General features: G+C 37.7%; 2 protein-coding genes and 1 long non-coding RNA gene across 3 annotated transcripts; 2 read left to right on the top strand and 1 right to left on the bottom strand.

Annotated features, from left to right (window-relative positions):
• Window positions 1–4,098: 4,098 nt before the first annotated feature.
• LOC145895335 (uncharacterized) lies at window positions 4,099–5,118 on the bottom strand. The gene is made up of 2 exons (XR_014401617.1): window positions 4,854–5,118; window positions 4,099–4,710 (listed from the first exon to the last, which is right to left on the bottom strand). It is a non-coding gene; the product is annotated as an uncharacterized LOC145895335 (long non-coding RNA).
• Window positions 5,119–9,400: 4,282 nt separating this feature from the next.
• Window positions 9,401–11,969, top strand: LOC145895109 (uncharacterized). The gene is made up of 2 exons (XM_082983864.1): window positions 9,401–10,304; window positions 10,455–11,969. The coding sequence occupies exons 1-2, from the start codon at window positions 9,550–9,552 to the stop codon at window positions 10,603–10,605; spliced, it is 906 nt and encodes a 301-aa protein (XP_082839990.1). The 5' UTR covers window positions 9,401–9,549; the 3' UTR covers window positions 10,606–11,969.
• A 7,097-nt stretch (window positions 11,970–19,066) lies between these two features.
• Window positions 19,067–26,142, top strand: LOC145894045 (uncharacterized). The gene is made up of 4 exons (XM_082982485.1): window positions 19,067–23,740; window positions 23,873–23,989; window positions 24,548–24,658; window positions 25,306–26,142. The coding sequence occupies exons 1-4, from the start codon at window positions 23,034–23,036 to the stop codon at window positions 25,475–25,477; spliced, it is 1,107 nt and encodes a 368-aa protein (XP_082838611.1). The 5' UTR covers window positions 19,067–23,033; the 3' UTR covers window positions 25,478–26,142.
• The last annotated feature ends 904 nt before the right edge of the window (window positions 26,143–27,046 follow it).

Here is a 27,046-nt window from a genome sequence, read left to right as displayed (position 1 = left end):
TTGATTTGCGCTCTTTGAAACAATGTATTTATGATGCATTGAAGTAATATTGGTTGTTTGTATAACTGACTGCAAACAGAATATTGTGCAGTAAATATTTGATGTTTTCGATACGGTGTAACCTTTTCCCTCGATTGGAAAAGTACTGTAGATCGATCCATGATGTCATCACTGATGATGCGGCAGAGAATCTTATTAATTTGTGACGTTTGTGACAAAACCTTAATATTTAAACTTAACATCTTATGACCACATCAGTGCAATATTCGATCGACGTGCGGAAATTCTGAGGTCGGTATAATGAACAAACCTAGCGGAAGTCTCAAACGGATGCAGCGGAATTTAAAGTGAATCAACACATATGCAGTGGAGGTTGAATTACCTTCGGACATTGGACTCATTCCAAAGTCCGACTGAACAACTATAATTTCAATCTGATATTGAATGCGAAAGGTTGCGTTGAGTTAATGCTGGCCTCTGTGCAAATGACTGAAGCAAATTCAAACAAACCATGCCACTGTTGTTTATTGGCAAGCATTGTTGCTAAGCAACGCGAAAAGCTTTAAACTCAATCAAAGCATTATTGTTCCGGAATGTCGTGACCACGGGGAATTGCATCTGCATAAAAAGAAGATTAAAGTTGAACAGATCAATTTTGATACACTTTATGAACAAGCAAAATAATAATAAATTACCAATTACAACTGTGGTATTTCAAATTATTTCAACAAAAACTTCTGTTAGGATTGTTGTTGACGTTAATGTACCGTTGATTCGTTTTGAGCTTTTTAAGTATAACGATATGGTATATACCGAATAAAATATATGTACTATTATAGTTTTTGGCCAGAAGAATTTGAATTAAGTGCTTGTTAGCATTCGCAATGGAAATGTTTTAACGGTTAACAACATTAACACTTACAAAAGGAAATGAAACCTTTTGTGCAACTCTTTGAAACATGTTTAAGTCAATTCAGGTATTTTTGTAACCGAAAGCAATGTATAAGCGACAATTTGTTCCAGATTATTCACAAATTTTGGTTTTACCTGAGCAAAAGCTCCTTCTCTCCAGACACAAACAACAGTAGTGAGGTTCTAGTTGATCGAATCGAAGTTTGGGTTCGCAAATTGCTGCAGAACGACAATCCGGTGAACCACCATCTGTGCAGTAATAACCACGTAATATCACTGGGGGCCTGGAGAAATCACATGACATTCCTGGAAAATAACCACTTTATTTTGCAACTGATTCAACAAAACGTAATTTATAATTCTTCACCTAACGTAGATTTTTATGAAATATTTTCATGGGTTCAAGTGGAGTAAATTTTTACCGATATTTTCGCTCACCATATGGCAATGCCTCATGTGTTTGGTTATCGTTTACTCATACAAAAAAGGAATAAAGTAACTGAAACTATCAACTAATAATCGCGTGTCATGAGGCGCACGTGACCATACCAGTTCCAAAAATAATTATCCGGAATATATTTAGTAAAACGAACCAACAACCTTCTTTAAAATTCAGGTTTAAACCAGCTACGTAATAATATGTGAGAAATTCCCGTACAACTTTTCAGGTTGAAACACGCAACAATCATTTGACTACAATGAACAAGAACACCTGGCTCGATTGGTTTTATGCTGAAATGACTTCGCCGCCTTTCCGGTCCAATGTTTCAATCATGGTTCGATTTGAAAATTTTTGTATTAAAAAAAGTGTCACTAGCGTACTAAACAAAATTGGTAAAGGCAGTAACGCTTTCCAACATTTAACACTAGTATAATGTTTCTGTTGCTGCCAGGCATATTGTGATTTAATAGTCTGATCTTCTAGCACAATAAAAACGTAACTTTATTAACTTGTTGGATAACAGGGGAAACCTCGGTTAATAAAGTAACGTTTTTTGTTTTGCCAGAAGAACAGACTATTAAATTAAAATTTAACACTAGGTTTGCCGCTAATGTATAGAGTGGAGTAACAGAACTAGACACCCAAGCATAATAGTAATTTCCCTTGTTGAAAACCACAACACGCTGGTTGGAATTACCGAACATAAAAATTTGTCCATTGGCTGAGAGCAAAGCAAAGGTAATTGGCAAAAAAATAGCCAACGTTTATTGGCAAAATTTAATAAACATTGCGTTTTTGACGGATAATTTGGTCAATATACGGGAATATCATACGTATAGTTTAACCATGCCTGAATGATATATTCCCTGGAAATGCAAAGTTTCAGAACAACAAGTTAATATTCTGAGCGTACCTGTTGATCGTTACCCGTTGAATGGTGATGTCAATTAAGTATTTCCCTCAACCTTACACACAAAGAAAGCAAATATTTTGAGATTATTATTATCATTATTTAGTACTAATGTAAACTTTTTGTGGAAATGTACAGGAAATAAAATGGCCGTTTCAGAATTTGTGACATAAATTATTTATTGGTAGAATTTTTTCAGATTTTTTCATGTATTTTTCTGCTCTTATTTCAATTTCTTTGTTCCTGAAGCAATGACAAAAAACGAAAATGATAAAATAGATTGCAGTCAGTTGTCGTCTTGCAACGAATTTGTTCAAAAACAAATCAATCGGGAGTTGATGGAACTTATAGATAGATTTTGCACGAGATATTCTGGTAAACCAACACCTACTAAATTTATAATAGAATACGTATTTGATGGAGGAGGGGACGAATCGCTCTAGAAGTTTATTGAAGACAAGTTTTGGGAATAAAGCCAGGCATGGTGTATATGTGTTGTTTTTCACCAGAAGAACGTGGTCACAACCTATTTTCAGTTTCCATACTTCCTCTTCCGCTGCAAATCTGATGCTGGGATCGAGCATTATCTTGCTTGCCAACCCAACTGATGATTAATCTGGGAATGGATGGATTAATACATCATCTCTTACAAACCAAACCAAACCAAACCATTATAGCTTCTTTTGTGGAGTTTATGCCTTTTTGCGTGGGTTTGGGATTGCTTTCAGAAATTTATGACAAATTAGTCAGCACCGTAGTCTACACTGCAAACGAAGGAAGGTGGATTTTTCGAGCTCTCTGTTCTCTGGGTATTCGAGATTGTCAGATGACTTATTGGTGGTGATGTCCATCAATCCACTCCTTAATTGAAAACAGCCATATGGAATTGATCAATGTTTGGACGACATTGATCTACAGAAAATTTTGAACGAAAAACAGCTGCAGAAAAAGTGCTGAAATAGTGCATTAGATAACTATTAGGAGTGCTAACAAAAGCTTTAAAGGGACAGCATCGAAACAGGAAAAAGCAAGTAATTCACCCGTCTGACCACGTCGGTTCCAGGCATAAAAAAAACCCACACGTTATCTTGATCGCGAATCAACCTTAACGCCGAATACGCTCACCACGACTAAATGAGGGGCAAAGAACCAACACGGGACAACTGTAAATGTCTTTCAAAGTTTTTATCTGCACTCTTTCCGATTTAAGGAGAATTTTATCCTTATCAAGACCGGTAAACAGAAAGTATCTGTGAATATCTCCGTAAGACGATTTGCAATTTAAAATTCACACGTGGGAATCGGAAAAACTATCTCTTACCCCAAATTATGAAATGTGCCGTATCAGTGTTCTGTCCACCAACTGAATTATCCGGGTTGGGCTCTCTTTCGGAAGGGAGACTGACTGCTGTATTCTAAAGTACACAAGCATGTGAGACACACGTGTCGGCCGGAAAAAGTAAAATGATTGTCATGTAGCGGCCTAAAATCCAACTTGGCCTACAAATGTTTCTAACGATGACCCAGCAGGTATTTTTGTGTTATGATATATCAGTTTTTAGGAGGGATGAACCCATGTATTCCAAACAATATCTTCGCATATATGGAATACATTTGCCCTGAAGGGTTTCAACAATTTCTTGGGCATCATTGCTTGTGTAGTTTCTAAGGTAACCTATCACATTTAGCAGTTGTAGAACCGCATACTCTTGACTGAAAGTGGTTTTCTTAACCCTTTCAATGAAACACACAAACATTCTGTGTACAATGATATTTTAAAGACAGAAATAGTCTTTCGATTAAAATTTCAAACAAAACAACACATTGTCAAATAAAAACATTTGCAAATTATAGCGACAACGATTTCTGATTAAACAGTGTTTACAGGAAATCAGTAATTAACAAACTTAATATTACAATCAATAAAATGCATAAGACTCTTTTTTACACTAGCGATAAACGACAGTCAAAGCGTCTTGAAACACAGTCACAGGTACAGCGTTATTAATCAAGTACAATTAAGTGCACACAACTAACAGTTAATCAGTAGATGAAAAAACATTCTACGTCATTGCTCTGACATCAGAGAACATGAACATTGAACATTTAAAGGATTTAAAATATATTTCTCTCGTCGCAACATATTGTATATATAGAACTAGAACATAAAGCAAAGCACAAATCGAATATAACTTGACAACCGATATATATATATGGATATATGGAACTGCAATTCATAAGAACAAACAGAATATATTCGAAACTGGTTTCACGAAAGTTTAATGTTTTCTCACTTAAAGATTTGTTGATGTTTCGTCAACAAGTTTTCGCTTCCTACCAACTCTTTGATCAGTGAACATTTTTGTATTATTGGACAAAAGCTGGATTAAAGAGTTGTTTCATCAGTTGTTCTTTTTCTTCCTTCACACATTCTGCCCCTTTAAACCTATTTTAAACGAACACATTTTACAAACACATCAGAATATACAAGCGTGCTGCATGTGTTTGCAGTCAAATACAACAGACTACGTGCAAATGAAATTGCTTCTTTGTTAAAAGTTGAGTTATAGGGTATTTTTTAAAACTAACCTTTCCAGCATTGTTCTTGCGGCTTCTTCTCTTTCATGAAATTCCCTTAGAAAAACGTAACTCAGATCATCGATTATATTCTCTTCCCATTTTTCCGACACAGTCTTCATCCTGGCGATTCTCAATAGACAAGCGGCGATGCAGGATGACACAGGAATGGAATCAAGCTTTTTTTTCATATCTGGACTATTTTCATTGTCTGGAACAAGTCGTCTGGCAATCTCGAACAAGAAGAGAACAGAAAGCTCGAAAAACCGACCTTCGTTTCCCGTGTTGCATTCGGTGTTGAATGATTCTGTCATAAACTTCCGAAAGTAATCACAAAACCCACGCAATTCGTGGAAGTGTTCTGCATGGAGAAAGTAGCTGTAAACATTGGGTTGTTTTGTAAGAGCAGAGGTAATTATTAACCCGTTCCCAGGTTGGTTATCAGTTGGATTGGCGAGCAAGATAATATCTCGATCCCCAGCATCAGATCCGCAGTGGAAGAAGAAATAATTTCCTTTTTTATAGTTGGATCTGTTTTTCACAACTTCAATGAATGTGTAAAGTAAGTCTCGTCCCTTGTGCCCTGTAAGTTTGTATCGAAGCATTAAATCTTTCGGTTGCAAACAATGTTCATGGTTTTCACAATGTATTTTTAAATTTCCTAGCAAAATTTCATTGACTGATGTTGATGGATCAGGTTCAATTCCTGGTCTAGTTAGTTGATCGCGGAAATTTTTGTCAAACTCCGCAAACTTCTGATAATCATCGGACATGGCAGCAGTTGAAGCCATTTCAGATTGTTTATTTCAAACCTAAGCTGAATTGTTGAAACAAATAATTTCCCTTTTGTAATCGTTTCTATTTATGACCAAATATGATAACAATTTGTACAAACGTTCAAAAAACACAACGAGTCCTTAAGGTTCTCGGAAGTTATCAGACTCAGGTCTATAATCACTGTACGCTTGATATCATATCTGGCTTAATAATATATATATATATATATATTAATATGGCGTCACACTAATATGCCACTTTTATGCGCCACGTTGATGTTTTCAACGTATGGCCACTTCCTAACAAAAACAATCCCATCAAATACCAAAACGTCAGGTAAATATTTGGATTACCATCAAATATAACCGCAATAAGTAAAACCAAAGTTTTGCATTTTTCCGTAAACACAGTGTAGAGCAAAACAAACGTGGGTCCTAACTGTAACAACACAAACATAAACACCCACATATTCTAAAACTTTTTGCTTAAATAAGCGTCTGTCAAAACTAATCCAAAAAAAATCTGGGAAATTATTCCACTATACACAAAGAGTAACACACCTCGCACCGATGTTCATTCAGAACGTGCATGCCTTGCCTTAAAAGTTTATAGTAATGTTTTTGTGGACCTGTCATATTAACCTGGTGCCTTGCTAACTCCACGTAAACACGATTCCGTGTAACTGTCCCCTCACTCCTTAGTGCCTCTCTATATATATCCGATCCTTTGACTTTTCGCCACGATTCAAATCGTGATTACTCGAAATTCTACCCCACCCCCAAGGGTTACCAACCGCTTTTTATATTGTTACGAAACAATATCACTTAGCAACGTAAACAATTAACAAACACCATGTAACGAACATTCTGTGTGAGTTGTTCAGTTACAAATATTTTCCATAGATCATATTATGTATGGACTGCGCGTCCTTCCTCACCGTTAACACAAGACAACAATAAACACAATGTTTATTATGATTGCGGCAAATGCTTCGTCTCCAAAACGAAGTGTGTCGGATCGTTTTGCTTTCGGCCACGATTTCAAACCTGAATACCTGCATTTGTGAACGAGCCCATGTGGCGTTACCAACACGCTTTTTGTATTGTTACGAAACAATATCACTTAGCAACGTAAACAATTTAGCAAACACCATGTAACGAACATTCTTTGTGAGTTGTTCAGCTACAGGTATTTCCCCAAGAACATATTGCGTACGGATAGCGTGTGTTTCCACATCGTTAAAATGCTTGACTGCTGGTGTTTACAACAGAGAAACTTGGAGTCAGTCAGGCGTAGCGAAATTTAACCCACGCTAACCCCATAACAATGGAGTGACTTTAAACAAAAACAAACACTAGTGACTTACCAGGGGTACCTTGATGCTAAATACCATCGTTTGTAATATAGATACACACAGAATTACATCTCCATCTAAGGAGAAGCTGCGTCAATTGGTATAAAAGAAATAACATTGATTGTCGTGATTTAATAAACATTGTGTTTATTGTTGTCTTGTGTTACCGGTGTGGAAGGACGCGCCATCCATACGTAATATGATCTTGGGAAAATATTTGTAACTGAACAACTCACATAGAATGTTCGTTACATGGTGTTTGTTAATTGTTTACGTTGCTAAGTGATATTGTTTCGTAACAATATAAAAAGCGGTTGGTAACGCTTGGGGGTGGGGTAGAATTTCAAGTAATCAGGTTTTGAATCGTGCGCAAAAGACAAAGGATCGGATATATATAGGGAGGCACTATATGGAGTGAGGAGACAGTTACACACAATAGTGTTTCCGTGGAGTTAGCAAGGCACCAGGTTAATATGACAGGTCCACAAAACATTAACATAATGTTTGATGAAAGGCATGCACGTTCTGGGTGAACATCGGTGCTATGTGCTACTTTGTGTGTATAGTGGAATAAGGATTTGCCAAAAACATTTTTTGATTATGTTTGACAGACGCTTATTTAAGCAAAAAGTTTTAGAATATGTGGGTGTTTATGTTTGTATTGTTGCAGTTAGGACCCACGTTTGTTTTGCTCTACACTGTGTTAACGGAAAAATGCAAAACTTTGGTTTTACTTATTGCAGTTATATTTGATAGTAATCCAAATATTTACCTGGCGTTATCGTATTTAATGGGATTGTTTTGTATTTGAACTGCAAACTCAATAACTACAGAGCCTATCAATCTCTACATATAAATTTAAAGTTATTGGTCGTCTAATTGGGTGTTTGCTTTGCAAAACTATGCAAATAAATGCGTTTTAAGCCGCAAGGTTAATTAAATCTGTAGGCAGAAATGAACACAACCATTCGCTCATCACTTATACGCCTTCAAATTAACATCGTGTGATGATTTCGCATTTGAACTTAATCTCTTGCTAATGTGACCAAGCGTAGAGCTTTCCCAAATAATTTTAACGTAAAGTTAATACCAGACAAAAACATCTCGCCGGGAATCGAAACAAAGATTGCCGCAGAAGGAATGAAATATTCCTGAGGTCTTTATATTGGCTACCACCACACAAAAAAAATCCTAAACTATTTGCCATTTAAAACTTGTAGGCGGTTTGCTGCCCACACAACGTAATTGTTTGCGGCTTGTAACATGGTTGGGCCAAAATGGCCGACTTTTTCGCTAAAACATAAACTTGTACAAAGGCTTATTATTCCGTCACAAAACCTAAATTGGTCATCAATAACGATTGTTGTATCACAAAACCTCAATATGTCACATACAAGAAGCAAGTGCTTTATATTCGATCGTCTCCTACCTTGTCGTAATTCTTTCTTATAGTTAAAATTAAAAAAACATTTTCCACATGACTGCTCCTAGCCTAAATATTCCACCAACTACTTAATACAAATATATTAAAAACAAATAAAAGAAAAATATATCTAGCTGACAATACCGTTGTAAGTCATGCCATAGCTGCACTGATAAGACCTGTTAGATCGAAACATCATTCACCTTGTCCGCAGCTCACTATAAAAAGCATTGCCTTCATAGCTTATACTTCAAACAAAAACATTTATCAGTCAATTTTATTTCGCAAGGTTTCCGAATCTCTTAACAGTGTTGGCACATAAACATAGACGTACAACCACAAAGAATATCAACAAAACACACGTGTATGATGGTGTTTACCCCCGGGGGAATCACCAGAAGGTGTTTTAAATTTTTTTTGGTTTCAAAACTTTTTTCACGTATGTGTGTTTTTATAAACTGTTTGCTAATCAACCTGACTCTTCCTTGTTAGTTTAAGTTTTTATAAACTTTCCCCATTGATCCGGCGTCGGTTTGTAATCTGATCGTCAAATTACTGTGGGAAAAGTTTGTCGCTGAATAATCCACGTCGAACTGTGTTTGTTAAATTGCTTACGTTGCTAAGCGATATTATTTCGTGCCAATATAAAAAGCGTGTTGGTGACGCCATATGGGCTCGTTTAGAATTTCGGGTATTCAGGTTTGAAATCGTGGCCGAAAGCAAAACGATCCATGGCACTTCGTTTTGGAAATAAAGCATTTACAGCAATCACAATAAACATTGTGTTTAGAATCAAAGGGTCGGATATATAGAGAGAGAGACACTGTGGAGTTAGAAGTTACACAGAATCAAATTTCTGCACAAAGCAAAGCACAAGGTAATTTCAGGCTCGCAAAACGTTACCATAAAGTTTGATGAAAGGCAAGATCTGGATGAATTGATCACACAGATATCGAGTAACTACTTTTAGGTATTTTCAAGCGTGTTAGTGTATAGGTGAAGAAAACAAATACTTAAAAAAAATCTTTGATCTAATATATGATGTGTGTCCTATATGTAAAATTTACCCAAATGTTACTTTTTTCTGTCAACAAGTCACTAAATTGAATGTTTAGATTTTATCAAATAGAGTTGATTTATTTATAACTGAAACAATGGGAGAATCTTTCGAGGAATTTCTAGATTTTGACAAACAATTTCGCACCCAGTTGTTGGAACGCAAAGGGATTGATCCTGGTGAACGTAAAGCAACACACGGCAAACTGCGGGATGATTTGGAGTTGTGGTGCAAAAATAAAAAAAAAGAAGAGTCACATCTTCCTCCTCCTCCCCCTCCAGAAAACCTGGTAGACAGCTACACATTTCAAAAAGAACACAACGGACAGGAGTTACTTTACACGTTCATGGACATTGTGCGAAACAAAAACAAATTTAAGAAGGGAAACTATTTCTACTTCAATTGTGGTACCAGGCAGGACGTTATGTTGCTTGCCAATCCAACTAAAAAGCAACCTGGAAATGGCGTAATTATAACCTCTGCAGACAGCAAAGAAGATATAAAGTCAAAAGAAAAAAAAATTACTCCAAAATCTATAAAAGCCACTCTGAGAGCGAGATCAGATCTTGATAAATTTCCAACTTATTTCAAAAACTTTATGACTGAATCGGTTTGTACCAAGTATAAGTCGACTAAGGAAGGTCAGTTTTTTGACATCGCCGTCCTTCTGTTGTTCGAAATCGCCAGACGACTTGTTGAAAATGATGAACTCCGTTACGTCCCAGTGATGTCTTACATCGTAGTCTGTCTTTTGGAAAAAAACATTTATATCTTGAGAGAAACTGAGAAATCCAGTATATTTAAAGGCTCATTCAAACAACGGACAGCGGAAGCAGAAAGAAGTTTTACAAGGTTAATGCAAAGTCATGAAACAATAAACCCATCATTGTAGAATAATAAAACCTTGTTTTTGTCTGTTGGATGGGCATTTTATTCATAAACAATCGCTAAAGAAATAAATAGAAACTTTATACCGCTCTAATGAATTTAATATTTTCACAGATACTACGGAAATAGGCAGGAAGAGAAAGAAGCTCTGATGAAAACATTGTTTAATCCACAATTTAGAAGTACAGAAAATAATGAACAAGACGCTCAATTTGAAGAAGGTTCTAGTTCTGAAGACTCGGAGTCAGGGGGTCCCACTACCTGAGAAAAGAAGAAGGTGAAGATAGAAAAAGCAATGGTTTACCCTCAGAAGCAAACAAGTCTCGTCACTGCAGTTCGTAACTGTAGCACTAGACGTGCGCTAAGTAAACCAGCAAGGTTCAGCATTCTTTACATCGTAGCACTTCGCTTTTATTTCCGGGCCTGGCTAGTTTACCAGAAAGTCGGAACAATGTTCACCACTAATGCAACTTCACTACAAATTTATAAAGTGACTGCACGTTATTTGATGATTCTTTTCGTTTCGTTGACGTTACAGAAACGGTGGTATCGTTTCCTATGTGATTGACGTCTTTCGGTGGACAAGTGTGACTTCTAACCTTCACCCTCTGTCTGTTTTAGAATGTGCACGAATGGTGGCACGCTTACATTTCAGCGCTTTTCAGTCTTTGCCAAATTTATGTTTTCCTTTCCTGTTATCAACAAATCATACCTTCCTTCCAGCAATACAAAAAATCTTTACATACAATGTTCCAAAACACTTTTCTCATGACATTTGGTCACGATTAGAGACCCTTGTCGGAACACCTTATTAAATATTTCGGTTTTGCTTGCACTTCTTCGGGTTTAATTCTTTTTCATTATTTCAAAACACTCATGGGCAACGACCTTTTGGAAAGGCCTACTCTTCTTAAGAAATTAGCAAAATATTTAAGCAAGTGTAAATGTCTTTTGGTTTCCTAACGAGCCGTCTGCCTATTTCCCGTCTGACAATCCCATACCCGAACTTGAATGTCTCTACTGAACATTATCCTATATAACGCCACATCCTCTGTGTAAATACTGTTGCTTTATTCTGCAGTATTTGCCCCCACGCATTTTGTTACAAGTGTTGCATAACATCACGTGACTACATAAACCAATAAGTTTCCGATAACCCAATCACAAATAGTCATCAGCGCCTGTTAATTTGGCTCTTTCCATTGGTCTCCATTTATATTCTATTCGGAATCATCGTTCTATCTCTGATCTTCTATTCGGTGGCAAGACGCTGCAATTATTATTGAGACTCTATAACCTATTCACCGGCTTCGGATTCATTCCCACATTGAATTGTAAATTCTTGTGGAAATTAGCAAAATCATATATTGCTTTTTGATGCAGCTTTTCTAGGCAACCGATATTAACTCGTTGTTGTTTTTACATGAGGAGCTTAGTTAACTTCTTCGTTTGTTTTTAATGTGTTAACAAATAAAAACAAGCGCATTTAATTCGCATCTAAATCCGATTGCATAGAATGTGTTTATAATTGTGACATGATCTCGTCAAACAGTAAATTTACGCTGAATCATTGATTGATTTTAAACAAGATTATGTTCACAAGTTTTTGAATGAAAGTGTCTTATTCGTATTTTCCCATCGTTTTATCGTCATGTAGTGCATGTAGTGTAGTTCAATTATACCCAGTTTGCTGTTTGCTAATTCTGTAAATAAACTACTAACAAGCTTGAAAACAAATTTTTAGAGCGATCAAATGAAATTGCAGGGATACGGCCAACTTAACCCTTCCATTTAATAGAAACCACGTTTTCTTGCAAATCGCAATACTAAACTAAAAACACTAAGTTTAACCATAAGTTTAACCATGGATCGAAATGTAAACCTCCTGGTATCTCGATGACTATTTTTAAACCCAGTCGAGTGAAGAAGGCGTTAAAAACCGGTGAAGCGCAGAATCAGTCGGTCGTTATGATGTGAATCACAATCGTCGTGTAACAACATATTAGCCAGCACCGCTTACCAGCAGTGCACGGACACTTTATAATTCAACCTGGCTATGCCGACGACTTGCATTCCACCTGGTCTGTAATTGAGTTATAAAAAGTGCTTGATTATTCGTGTTTACAACGGAGAAACTTGGAGTCGGTCAGGCGTGTAGAAATACTACGCGATTGACACTACTACGCGAATGAATAATGCACGCAAGTAATTACGACAGAGTAATAAGTTTAGTTCCAAAAGCCAACACTCTTGTCTTTGTTGCAGTCGGCAACGGTTGTCGCAAACTTTTCGGAAAAAATTTCTCACATGACTGAGTAAGCGTCAATTATTTTTAACCAACCCGGAATGTTCAGGTTGAGGTTTGACGAAATTTGCGAACTTTTTAAAAACAAGCTGTGATACGTATGGATGTTATAATAAATTTTTATGAAGCCTTCACCAAATACAAAAGTTACGCGTCATTTTTCCTTTGATCAACAAATTGAACAATTCAGAAATAAGTTGTAGAATTGGGAAACTGGCTCTCTGGCATCACCATGTGGACTACGACAGCTGCGAAGACGCAAAGATTTAAAAGATTAGCAAAGGTTGTTTGGATTCTTAAATTTTCGGGTGATTTGAGGAAGAACCGGCTCCCACTACAACAACCGCCCCACAAATTAATAATTATAGATTTTTCTTGTAAATGCACCTTGATGACGCTGGAACAAGGATGCGCTCTTGACGTATCCTGATCCATAACCAATCCACCACATGCAATTAGTATGGGGCTTTACAAAAGCAAAGCTTTAAAATGACTACAAATACTCGCGTTAAAAAGAATTCTTTCCGCAAAGGCTGGGTTCTAAAACTTCACGTGACCTTCAATAAAAAAAGCACGAAAAACCTGGCTAACCGACATTGAATGGTAACCGGTCATGTTTGGTGACGCAGAAAATGGGGTTAGTAAAATTTATACACGACGGGTTTAGATTCAGTTTAGCTATTTTCAGGTGAAAGGTTTAGATTTTCTAGCACTTTTTGTAACACACAAACGCCAGACAAGATATCTCGGCCACAAGCTGTTGCCCGTCCAACTATTAACGAGGTTATTCTTTCTGCACGACTCTCCCGCGCGGTAACTCAACTGACGCGGACTTCCCTTCCTGAGAGTGACAGGTTGTCACAACTTCGCTGTTCCCGTAAAACTCGCGTTCTCAAATACCTGGCGAACCGCGTAAATTCATTCCATTCATTTTCACACGTATTAGTGGGGTGTATAATGCTTTGTGCGACGTGTTGACAATATGAATAGGTGGAACAAAAAGTTTCTATTTATTAAAGACGTCAAGGACATTAGGCAGGAGGTGTGTTTGTTTTCTAAATAAGTTTACCATTAATACATCATATGTTACGTTAGACACAACGTTTGCCAATCTGTGAATATTTTACTTTACACTGACATGGTCGCCCTCATGTTGTTAATCCTGCTCCTTTCACTCAGCTTTCAACACTCCAGTACTTCAGGTATGCGATTTGTGATTGCTTAGACTTATTTATCTGATACATGTACCAGCAACCAACTGGTTTGGAAATTGTCTGGTGACCAACTGTGAACAAAAACAACCAAACCACAAATTCAATCATTCTGACCTCAGGTTATGGTCGAAATCCATTCGTGGCGAGATCCTTTATTAGTCGATTTCATCTGCTTTGACGAACAATGCGCACTGTGATACTGCGATGCTGTATTGCAAAATTGTGTGGAGACGTCATGTATTATAAACTGCATGCGTCTTTCAACACGTTCTTAAATGCCGCATATTTTATTTGCGCTTGATCAGATGGTTGTATGACTCATACTTAATAGAGTTGATTAGATTATTTACCCCCACAGATGGAAACCGAAACCGAATTTTATCTGCGACGACGGAACAGTAATTTTACAAAATCGGTTTTGTTCCAACATCGCGGATTGTCCTGACAAAAGTGATGAAAGAAAACCAGAAATTGTGTCACAAGAAATCAACATTACTTCGGAATATTTAATGTACGTTGAACTACTGTAGGCTGAGTTAAGCCTGTACGTTGAGTTAAGCCACGCACTAGCAATGCAAAAAAAACTGTTTCAATCATTTTTTTCTTTGTACAGTCCTGTATTCATTAACGACGGTAAGACTTTGCAAATATACAAAAATTATTTGCACAAGAAATGTCACGCATTGCTTCAAATACTAGCATGGTTGATAGAAATTCAGAAAGTCATTATATTGCGCTTGTAAAGCGTGAGTGCCGTAAATAACCACATGTACTGGTTAGTGTATTGACTTCACACGCAAATATATTGTGTTTTCATATTAGAATAATTGATAGAGCAACTAAACTAAAAAAGTTGCTCGCTGCCCCGTTCCCTGGGTTGGATTGAAACTTGTGCGATTCGTCGTGTTGAGTTTTGTCGAGGCCGCACCCAATGCATCGGTAAAACACTGTGCGACGGTTGGTGTCCAGATTTTTTTGCTGTCTTGACGGAAGCTGTCGCCAAAGAGCTTCATTGTGTGATGGAGAATTTTGCAACAGAAAAAAGCGTCTGGATTATCTGGAATCGGGTGTGATGAAGTCAGAAAGAAGTTTATGGAATCTAGTGCGACGTTAGAAAGAAAATGCTAGACTGGGAGCTCCTGCGCTTCAGCAACTATTGTTTGTGTGTTTAGGCCGCCCCGTGATACCAAAGCTAAATCATGGGCGCGGCAAGTGAAGAAGGGTGTGACGTCAGAAAGAAATTTCTAGAATCAGGTGTGACGTCAGAAAGAAATTTCTAGAATCAGGGCCAGGTTTCGCAATAATGTCGTCATGCCCGAGGTGAACGGATATAAAAGGGTTGCGTCAGACGGGAGGTCGGTTATGGTAAGATCGGGGTCCCCAAACTGTGTGGCGTAAAGTGGGTTCGTGCCGCCAAAATTCTACAGTTGATAAAGAGAGACTATCACTGCAATTTACTTTCAGTGCCCAATAACTTACTAGTAGTCGTGTGACGCAAGTTTGCAATACAAACCACTACAATTGCAGTGATGGGCAAAGTGTTTACGGAAATTGGTTTGTTTGGTGACGGTGGGCTGGAGAATACGGTAGAGTTGCTGTGATGTAGTATACAGTAACAGAAAAACGATTTTGTTTAGAGTGAAACTGTGTTAGGTGTCTGCGTTGGGCGAGCTTGGTAAGTCATGTGTTGTTCGTCTGCCGGGGTTTTATACAGGGATTTAATGCGTTGTGATATTTTTACAGTCTTTGAAATTATTTTATACTTTATGGTGTACAGGATTTTACACAGAGAGACAAACATTTACAAAACTTAAATCAAATTAAGTTATTTATTGTATTGAGTGTGTGACCCACTGTTAAACGGTGCCAAGGTTTTGAAGTGTGCTAGTGCGTTTAATGATGTTGAATCAAATTAAGTGATTGACATTGGCTTTACAAATATTTTGGATCCGACATGGCCACGTGTTCCCAAAACAAATTACCGTTACATGTTGGTGTTCTTCGGTTCGAAGCATGGGGCAATGGAGTAATATAACGACCGCGTTCTTTCAATGCCCCTTATTTTAACGAGCAACAAGGCTTCAGTAGAAGCAAACTGCTATACGGAGGTCACGTGTATGAAAACAGGACGGCGAGTGCTCGACTCATGAACAAATTCCAGAACATCGTGACGTGTGTAGAGTTTCCGTGACGTAGTTTTGTGCGGAACAAGTTTGGAACATAAATCACTACAATTGGCGTGAAGGGCAATATTTTTGGTGGGAATGGGTTTGTTTGGTGACGTAGGCTTGACCAGAGTTTCCCAACCTTTTTTGTAGCGTCCAAATGTTTTAAAGAATCCTAATTTGCATTCAAAAATCTTCAAAATTCTCAACCGGTTTGCTAAATTTGGATGATATGTTATTAAATGTGGTAGCAGTTGAATGTTGTGGGCATTTAAGTAGAAAAAACATACCAGAAAACACAGCTCGTGAACCCAAAATATTTTTCAGGCGTCCCAGCTTTGGCTCGCGACCCACACGTGTGGAAAGCAAAGGGCTAGAGAGAGGATACGGCAGAGTTGCGATGCGTTGTTTAATAGATGATGCAAAGAGAGAAACGATTTTGAGAGGAGCAAAATGTGATAGGTTTCTGCGTTGGGGGAACTTGCTAAGCCATGTGTTACCAGCCGCCTTGAGAATGAACCTTCGCCTAATACGAGGTGGTTGTTCGTCTGCTGGGGTTTTATGCGTTGTGATATTTTTTGCGGTCTTTGAAATTATTTTATACTTTATGATGTACAGGATTTTACACAGGGAGACAAACATTTACAAAACTAAAAAAACGATTATAAACTGCGTGCATCCTAATAATACGGTAGAGTTTGGAATAATCAAGTTTTTTATCATGCCGAGGGTTAGGTTAATCACCCAGTTAACGTTGCCTATTATAGAACCTGCACTCAACGTGTGGTTACAACCATAAGGACGCTGACCACTGTATAAAATAATATTCTTGTTTCAAACCGTGCTGTTTATGACCATAAAACGTAGCACAACAGTGCTCTACACCGTAGCACAACTATAAAACGTAGCACAACAGTGCTCTACACCGTAGCACAACTATAAAACGTAGCACAACAGTGCTCTACACCGTAGCACAACTATAAAACGTAGCACAACAGTGAATCGGGTGTGACGTAAGAAAGAAAATGCTAGACTAGGAGCTCCTGCGCTGAAAAAGAGTAACAATGTGTTGTGTTTGTTAGACTGTTTTTACGCGACATTGTTTGGTAACAATATAAAAAGCGTGTTTTCTAATACTAGAGGATAAGCGAATTAATAATCCCGCAATCGAGGAATAACAATAGGGGTTGTGGTGAACGCGATATTTGTTTTAAGCAGGCATCGCTTCACTCACCTACCTTGACAGCGTATTTTCCTCCAATAGAAAATGAGGAAATGATGACATGTGTAGAGTTACGTAGTTTTGTGTGGAACAAGTTTGGAACATAATACACTACAATTGGCGTGATGTGCAATAATGTTGGTTGGAATGGGTTTGTTTGGTGACGTAGGCTTGACCAGAGTTTCCCAGCCTTTTTTAAAGCCTCCAAATGTCAAATTTGCATCAAAAATCTTCAAAATTCTCAACCGGTTTGCTAACTAAATTTGGATGATATGTTATTAAATGTGGTAGCAGTTGAATGTTGTGCGCATTTAAGTAGAAAACACATACCAGAAAACATAGTTCGTGAACCCAAAATTCAGGTATCCCAGCTTTGGCTCGTGACCCACACGTGTGGAAAGCAATGGGCTAGAGAGAGGATACGGCAGAGTTGCGATGTGTTGTTTAATAGATGATGCAAAGAGAGAAACGATTTTGAGAGGAGCAAAATGTGATAGGTTTCTGCGTTGGCGAACTTGCTAAGCCATGGGTGACCAGCCGCCTTGAAAATGAACCCTCACCTGATATGAGGTTGTTGTTCGTCTGCTGGGGTTTTATGCAGGGATTTAATGCGTTGTGATATTTTTTACAGTCTTTGAAATTATTTTATACTTTATGGTGTCCAGGGGTTTACACAGAGACAAATATTTACAAAACTAAAAAAAAATTATATAAACGGCGTGCATCCTAATAATAGGGTAGAGTTTGGAATAATCAAGTTTTTTATCATGCCGAGGCTTAGGTCAATCACCCAGTTATCATTGCCTGTTATAGAACCTGCACTCAACGTGTGATTACAACCATAACGACGATAATCACCGTAGAAAATAATATTCTCATTTTAACCGTGCTGTTTATAACCAAAAAAAGGTAGCACAATTGTGCTCTACACCTTTTATTTAGCAGCCGTCGACACAACCCATAGGAAACGCGCGGATTGCATTCCTTGCGCCCAGACCTGCTCCTCTCGTAAGTTCGGCCTCAAGTCGAGCTGTAGACACTGTACACCACCTGCTATAGAAAGTATGTGTGCATTGGTTTTAGATACCTCACAGCATCTCCTGGCAATAGTCCTGTCAGCATCGGCATCAGGTTTCGAATGATGAGCTACACTTACCTACCTGACAGCAATAGGAACGAATTATATTGTGAGTGCGACCGACTGTTTGAACGGTGTCATATAATCTGAATGTACTTAGTGAGGTTATAAAGTGTCGTTGAGGGTTTGATAATGTTGAATTAAATTAAGTGATTGACCTTGGGTTTAAGATTTATTTTAGCAGGTGTCAGATATACGGTAGTGTTTCTTTTTGTGTGTTTTATTAAACGTCACTGTGTTGTCACCTTCAATGAGATAATTTAACGGGCATTTTAACCCCTAATTTAATATGTTTTAGCAGCACAGCATAATATCGAAAAAGGCTACTGGTTTAATTCCACAGTTTATTAAGATTACGATTAAATTTAAAGCGGTTGAAAAGACTGACTCGGTGTTTGACGCCAGCGATTTTGGTTGGTATGACGTAACCACGAACGCGGGCACGCCAGGCGTTAATTTGTCCAATAGAGAACAACTTGCATTGGAGTTCATTGTCGAGCTGCTGGGTTTTGTGCAGGGAATTATTAAACTTTTCAACATGTTTTGAGGGTTTTACTAACGAGGCAATCTGGAGGGGGGAGACAAACGAAAATAATTACGATTGGGATATAGAGATCACGTGCATAGAAAATGCCAAACACGACGGCGAAAGTTCGACCCATTAACACATTCTAGAACATCGCGAGAAGTTACGGTAAATAATCTTTGGTGTTCGTCGGAATACAGCGCGGGAACATAATGTAAATCAACGAGGAAGTTCAAATGTTATGCGTCATAGCAGATTATAACTGCAGGAAGAATCGTAATATGTTGCAGGTTTGATTTGAAAAGATTTGCGCGGAAATTTTTGGTTTGTGAAATTTAATGTGGATTGAGTGAAACAAGGCAATAGTGACGTAACAAAGTGATGTTTGTGACTGAAGTATCAGAAATCGCTCACCTCAGAACACGATACGAGTTACTTTTTGTTGAGTCCTGTAAGCGAGGGATTTGTTGGTTTGGTTTGTTTTTCCTAATCAATTATAAGATGCTGATATGTTTCCCGAGCACCTGCAAGTCAGATTGAGCGAATTAATATTCCCGCATTCGTGAAATAACAATGGGGTTTGTGGAAGCCGCGATAATTGTTTACACAGGCATCGCTACACTTACCTACATGACTGCAGCGTCAGCAACAAATAATATTGTGTGTGCGACCCACTGTTAAATAACTGTTAAATAAAACTTTGAACGCTGGTTACTCAGCCAACTTACGAGGTAGCGGCATGATTTTTTCACACTTTATCTTAGGCTTGGACGGTTTTATCTCAAAAAGCGAAACGTGTTTCCGAGCATTTCTGTCGGAAATATACAGCAACCGTTTCCGACTGCTTTTTACGGAAACCCGCCACATTGTTTGATATTCCCCACATACTTTTCCACTCCGGGAAGCTGCAAATGAAGTAAATGAATTTAAACATAAATATATTTTGTTCGAAAATGCGTTCTTACCTTTGGCTGGGTATAAACATTCAACCAGTTTCGAATAAACGACTTCACCATATTTCGTAACAATGTGTGTCGTAGCTTCGCCGTTTGCAATTGGTTTCTCAATGAGATTGAATGACTTTCAGTTTGTGTTTGCTTATATTGAAGAATCCATAATCACCCAATTTGTGTCGATCAGAAGTCGCCCAAACATAATTTTGTAATATGAACATGTAATAAGGTTAGTTTTTGTGGTTGTTGTTAAATTTAGTCATCGTTAAATTTATCATTCAGCCTCAAACTGAATTGGTTCTAATTGGACTTTATTTGATAGAGGGATGATTTAAGATTGTTATGCAAAAGTAGAGTTTGATTTGGTTTTTACCGACGCGTATAAATATGGCTAAACACGCAAAATCCGATGTCGTCGTATTGCGGCGACTTATTGCGTTGCTTAATCGTTTGCGTTGCTAAGTGATATTGTTTCGTAACAATATAAGCGTGTTGGTAACGCTTGGGGGTGCAGTGAAATTTCGAGTAATCAGGTTTTGAATCGTGACCAAATGACAAAGGATCGGCTATATATATAGAGGCACTATGGAGTGAGGAGACAGTTACACAGAATCGTGTTTCCGTGGAGTTAGCAAGGCACCAGGTTAATATGACAGGTCCACAAAGCATTACCATAAGTTTTAACGCAAGGTATGCACGTTCTGGATGAACATTAGAACTATGTGTTACTCTTTGTGTAGTGGAATAAGGATTTCCCAAAAATGTTTTGAATATTTTTGACAGACGCTTATTTAAGCGAAAAGTTTCAGAATATGTGGGTGTTTATGTTTGTGTTGTTACAGTTAGGACCCACGTTTGTTTTGCTCTACTCTGTGTTAACGGAACAATGCAAAACTTTGGTTTTACTTATTGCAGTTATATTTGATAGTGATCCAAATATTTACCTGACGCTATCGTATTTGATGGGATTGTTTTGTATTTGAACTGCAAACCCAATAGCTACAGAGCCTATCAATCTCTACATATAAATTTAAAGTTATTGGTCGTCTAATTGGGTGTTTGCTTTGCAAAAGTATGAAACGAAAAGTCTCAAGCCGCAAGGTTAAATAAAATCTGTAGGCAGAAATGAACACAATCATTCGCTCATCACTTATACGCCTTTAAATTAACATCGTGTGATGATTTCGCATTTGAACGTAGTCTATCGCTAATGTGACCAAGCGTGGAGCTTTCCCAAATAATTTCAACGTAAAGTTAATACCAGACAAACACAGCTCGCGGTGAATCGAAACAAAGATTGCCGCAGAAGGAATGAATTATTCCTGAGGTCGTTATATTGGCTACCACTATAAAAAAAATCCTAAACTATTTGCCATTTAAAACTTGTAAGCGGTTTGCTGCCCACAGCGTACTTGTTTGCGGCTTGTAACATGGTTGCGCCAAAATTGCCGACTTTTTGGCTAAAACATAAATTTGTACAAATGCTTATTATTCCGTCACAAAACCCAAATTAGTCATCAATAACGATTGTTGTATCACAAAACCTCAATATGTCACATACAAGAGACAAGCGCCTCATATTTGATCGCCTCCTGCCTTGCAGCTGTGCAAGAATTTGTTTCTATAAAACCCACTTTGATTCGTAATTCCACGTTTGTCAAAATTAAGAAAATATTTTCCACATGACTGTTCGTAGACTGTACTACTACTTGATACAAATATATTCAAGACAAACAAAAGAAAAAACGGACAAGATATTTAGCTGACAAGACCGTTCTAAGTCACGCCATAGCTGCACTGATGAAACCTGTTAGATCGAAACATCATTCAACTTGTCCGCAACTCACTATAAAAAGCATCACTGCCTGCTTCATAGCTTATACTTAAAACAAAAACATTTGCCAGTCAATTTTAGTTCGCAAGGTTTCCGAATCTCTTAATAGTGTTGGCACATATACATAGACGTACAACCACAAAGAATATCAACAAAATACACGTGTATGATGATGATTGTCCTACTACCCACGAATATATGTGGACTGTGGATTAATAAACCTGCTTCATCCATGTTAGTTGAAGTTTCAAACTTTTCCCATTGAAAGTTTGTCGCTGAACAATCCACTTGGAACCGTGTTTATTAAATTGTTTAAGTTGCTAAGCGGTTTTGTTTTGGAACAATACAAAAATCGTGTTGGTAACGCCGTTGGTTGGGGTAGAATTTCGAGTAATCAGGTTTATATCGTGGCCAGAATCGAAGTATCGGATATATATAGAAACACTGAGCAATGAGAAGTTACACAGAATGAAGTTTCCGTGCAAAGCAAAGCACAAGGTAATTTCAGGCTCACAAAACGTTACCGTAAAGTATAATGACTGGCAAGGTCTGGATGAATAGATCACACAGATATCTTGCAACATACTTCTGTATCAAGTTTTGCCCAAATGTTTGACAGTGGGTAGAACCGCAGAGTAGCGACTGCGTTTTAAAACGAAAAAGCAGGTGAATGACTGATAGGGTTTGGTGGGTTTGTCTTACTTGCTTCGTGCTGTGGACAATCGAACCTCAATGTAAGCAAGTAATCTATATGCAATTTTGTCAAAGCACCAGTTGGGAATTACAGGCAGCAAACAGAAAAGTACTGTTTCTGTTTTCTGCACCACCACCAACACCGAGTTTTTGTTGATAAAACACGGTGTTTTATAGTAACCCCTGGCTTTACCGGCGTCTGGCAGTATTTCTAACGGAAAACCTGGTTTCCGTCGAAACAAAAGAAAAGATCGGTTTACAAAGTGTTTCACATTGTCAGTTCGGTGCACTGCTATGCACGCAGTAATATCCAAAAAATACCACAGAGGAGGCTTAAAATCGCTAAATAGGACACATCATTCACGTGGGATAATGACACTACAAAAATAAAAAAAACACAATAACAAAACGTTATGACGGGACAAAATATTGGCCCGGCAAAATCATAATGATATAAATCAAAATGTTTTCGTTGCAATGCAACATTTTTAACATTACCGTTAACTATTAAATATATTGCATCTTTTCGCAATTACAAATTGACATTATACAAGCATGCTGCTACAAACGACACGGCCGTAACCTTTTTGAATAATATTTTGCAGCTGAAATTTAGTACACAATATCTTACGTAACTGCAACAATGGCTGATGGTTATCAGAAATTTAAAGAGGGTGACAAAGCATTCCGCGACCTACTGCCTAATAAGGGAATATCACTCAATAAAACTCTGTTTGAAAACTTGGAAAAATATTGCATAACAGAGAATGAGCGAAGAGAAAATGAAAACAAACCAAAAATCCCCACGCCGAGAAAAGAGGGTATGATTAAATGCAAACTGGTAGGATGCGATGGACAAGAAATGCTTTCTAGATTCATTAAAATTGTGCAGAACAAAGCAAAGTTTAAAAATGGAAATTGTTCCTTCTTCCGTTGCGGATCTGATGCTGGGAATCGAGATATTATTTTGCTCGCAAACCCAACAGATGATCAACCTGGGAACGGCTTAATCATTACCTTAGCTCTTACAAACCGACCCAACAGTTACACATACTTTCTAAATAAAGCTTACAAATTGCGTGGGTTCTGTGATTACTTTCAGAAGTTTATGACAGAATCTGTAAACACCGAAGGCCCCGAGGAGGAAGAGGGTCGGTTTTTCGAGCTTTCTGTTCTCTTCGTGTTCGAGATTGCCAGACGACTTGTTGATGGTGATGTTCACCAATCCATCCCTGTGTCATCCTGCATCGCCGCTTGTATTTTGAGAGAAGAAAGCCGAAAGGCTGTGGTAACGAAATTGGACAAACATTTTGACAACAATTCAAACAAAGTTAAAGAACTGCAGACAAGGTCGGTTATCAAGCTTTTCGAGATTCTGTATTCGTTTTCAACAGAAATATATTTATACTGTTCAGTTTTCACGAAACGCTTGCTTTTAATCTATCTAAAACGATTAATGCTATATAATTATTTTGTCCTTAGTGTTCTCAAAATAATTGAAGACGAACCAGATGTTGATGGAAAAGACAAAGCGATGGAAGAAATGTTTCAGGAGTTTTTAACTCAAAAAGTAGATGCAGAAAAAGCATTGCAGAAAAGGTCGGTTAAAAAGTTTTTATCGATGTTTGCATATTTCCTAACAAAGAAGTAAATATAGCCCTTATAACTCAGTAATATTTCATACAATGGCATGATAGGCAGGATCGCCCCACTGCGCATGTCCTTGCTTGTTAGCTGTGATCGCCAAGCAAGGACCTGCGCAGTGGGGCGATCCTGCCTATCATGCCATTGCATGAAATATTACTGCGTTATCGGATACGGTGGTAGAGATCCTCTACGGAAATATGAAGGTTGCTTGACAAGTTGTGCGCTTGCGCACCAGTGTACCTTGGCCACAATATACCCTGTGAAACCGCAAAGCTCGTGTAGCTCAGTCGGTAGAGCGTTGGGCCTGGTTAGCCCACGGTCGTGAGTTCAAACCTCACCAGGAGCTTGATTTTTCAAATCTTGCTCCGACTTGTCAGGAAAAAGTGGCTGATCCAGCTAGGCTGCAATGCCTGGGCTGCCAAGCCTGCAAACCTAATGTGTAGACCATTTGTTGAGTATTTCTTGCTTGTAACAATGTAATTATTAATGATGTTTTTCCGGTGTTGTCAGTGTAACAAGAGAAGTGCTGGGTTATGAGGAAGAAATTATAGAGGAATTAATCAACGTTTTTCGTTTTGGCTTTGATGAAAGAGAAGCAGCAGCGAAACAAATGCATGACCGGTGTGTAGAGATTTATTGAAGATTACAATTCACTCTACCTTACTGCATGTTTACTGATATTGCTGTTTACAAATATATTATTCAAACAGGGAACAGAAAAAAGCACTTTCTTTTGGTTTAATTCAAGTTTAAGTTTACTTTTCGAGCAACAGTAGGGTTTTGTTCGGTGATAATAGGATTGTTAATCATATTCTTGATAGTTAGTTGAAAGACTGCGAATTCAAACGTGAAATAATATTTTGGTGTAAACTGGATCGAAAGATGGTTAAAGTGTCTACCATGCTGTGTGGTTTATTTAGGCAAATTTAAGTGAAACTGAACAGGGTTACTTCAGTGGTTGACACTAAAAACACCTCACGGACGGGCGATATGGGGAAATCCCTATCGCGCCACGGGGTTACATCAGTTCAATGACGGGCTTCAGTCGTATGTGTCACGCATACTACGTAATCGCCCGCCCGTGAGGTGGTTAAAGTGTCTACCAGCAAAAAAGTTTTAAGACATGGTACACGAGGTAGGCATTTCCCTTAAGATATCACCCAAACCGAAACATATGTTCAACCTTAATTTTTTTTCCTGTTATTATTGCGTTGCTGTTTTAAAACATGTAATAAGTCCCTAACCGACCTCTCGTTTCGTTGCAACAGTTACTACCAAGTGAGGTATTTAAATGATGAAAAAATGAAACCTAAGAAGCTCAAAGAAAAACTCAAGCAAAAGATGAAAGATCTCTTCAATCCACAATTTAATGATGATGCAATCACTGATCCACAAACTGGTGACATCACTGAGGAAATGGAAAGGCTTGATTTTGACTAAAAACTTAGCTCATTGAGATTAATTGTTTGTTATTACAAGTGTAATCAAATGCACTTTTAATAGTGATGCACCGAAACAGCAATTTTTTTATTCGGCCGAAATCGAATATTCGGCAAAAGTTGCCGAATAAATTCGGCCGAATAAACCGAAACTAATTTTGGTATTCATCTCTTTTAAAAGCAATACATTTAAACAAACATGTGCTGGATTGGACCTAATCCTATCATAAACCCTTTTTTTGGCACTTAAAGAATAGCTTCTACTGCTGTACAAACTGCTTAAAGTTTATTTTCATTATTTCGGTGACAATAAACAAATAAAACGAACACAATCGTATAGTTTGAACAATGATTTGAATCTATACTAAACTTTGCGTATCAACGTTGCTTGCAGTAAAAAAGTTTCCGTTTCAGCCAAATTTTGCAAAAATGAAATAAATTCGGCAAACCGAACTTTCGGTGCATCCCTAAATTTTTATCGTATCTAAATCTGATTGCATAATTTGTGTTGAAAATTATGACATGATTCGTCAAACTGCAAATTTATTTTTAGGCATTAACTGGTTTTCAACGTACTTATTTACACAAAATTTTGAATGAAAGTATTTCCAACGTGCTTTTCCATCGTTTTATCGTCATTTAGCGCATTTAGTGTAGTTCAATTATACCCAGTTTGCTGTTCCTAGTTCTGCGAATAAACTGGAAATAAGCTTGATAAAAAGTTTTGTGAAAAGTTTTAACCTTTCTACAGAAACTACGTTTTCCAGTTTAATACTGAACTGAATGCGCTGAACAAAGATATTGGACCGCGGACAGAAATGGAAAACCCCTGATAACTCTTCTTTTAATCCGGTTGAGTGAAGAAGGCGTTGAAAACCGGTGAAGCGCAGAATCAGTCGGTCGTTATGATGTAAATCACAATGGTTGTGCAACAACATATTAAACCAAACTTGATGATTTCCAAAACGTTCGACACAAATAATGGTGGGATTAAAAAACACCGTTGTTCAGTTTACGCAAATACTGTTTCTGTGCAGACAGAAGCAGCAATATTGCAGCTCGCGTAAGAAGAAAGGGACATTCGTTTCTGGTTTGATCAAAACACCACTACGCAAATGAATATTCACACAAGTGACTGCAACGAAACATCCTCGCGATTTTTTCGAAAATAACTTCTCGCATGACTGCGTGAGCATAACCTTTTTTCAAACATCTTGAAAAGATGGGGTTGAGGTTTGAAAACTTTGCAAAACGCACTGAGCTTATTGACGTAGAAATCCCAATGTTTCTGAGGAAGTCGAATAATTTATGGGTTTCTTGAATCCAATATGGCTGGATTGGGAAACGTCCGCATAAACTTATAAAAGCAAGATAAGATGCTACATACTAAAGTTTAAGGAGACAAAATCTTCACAAAATATACAAGTTATATGAATTATATTTGCTTTCATCAGCAAATCAAAAACATCAGAAATAAGTTGTTTTTTTTACCACACCGGGATTCGAACCACTGATATCCTGGCCACGAATCCCGATTAGGTTTTCTTCTTGGTATATGGGTCGGGCGCTT

The sequence above is a fragment of the Ascidia mentula genome, chromosome 3 (genome assembly GCF_947561715.1).
Source record: "Ascidia mentula chromosome 3, kaAscMent1.1, whole genome shotgun sequence".
Lineage (NCBI taxonomy): Eukaryota > Metazoa > Chordata > Ascidiacea > Phlebobranchia > Ascidiidae > Ascidia > Ascidia mentula.
This window is presented reverse-complemented; position numbering and strand designations above follow the sequence as displayed.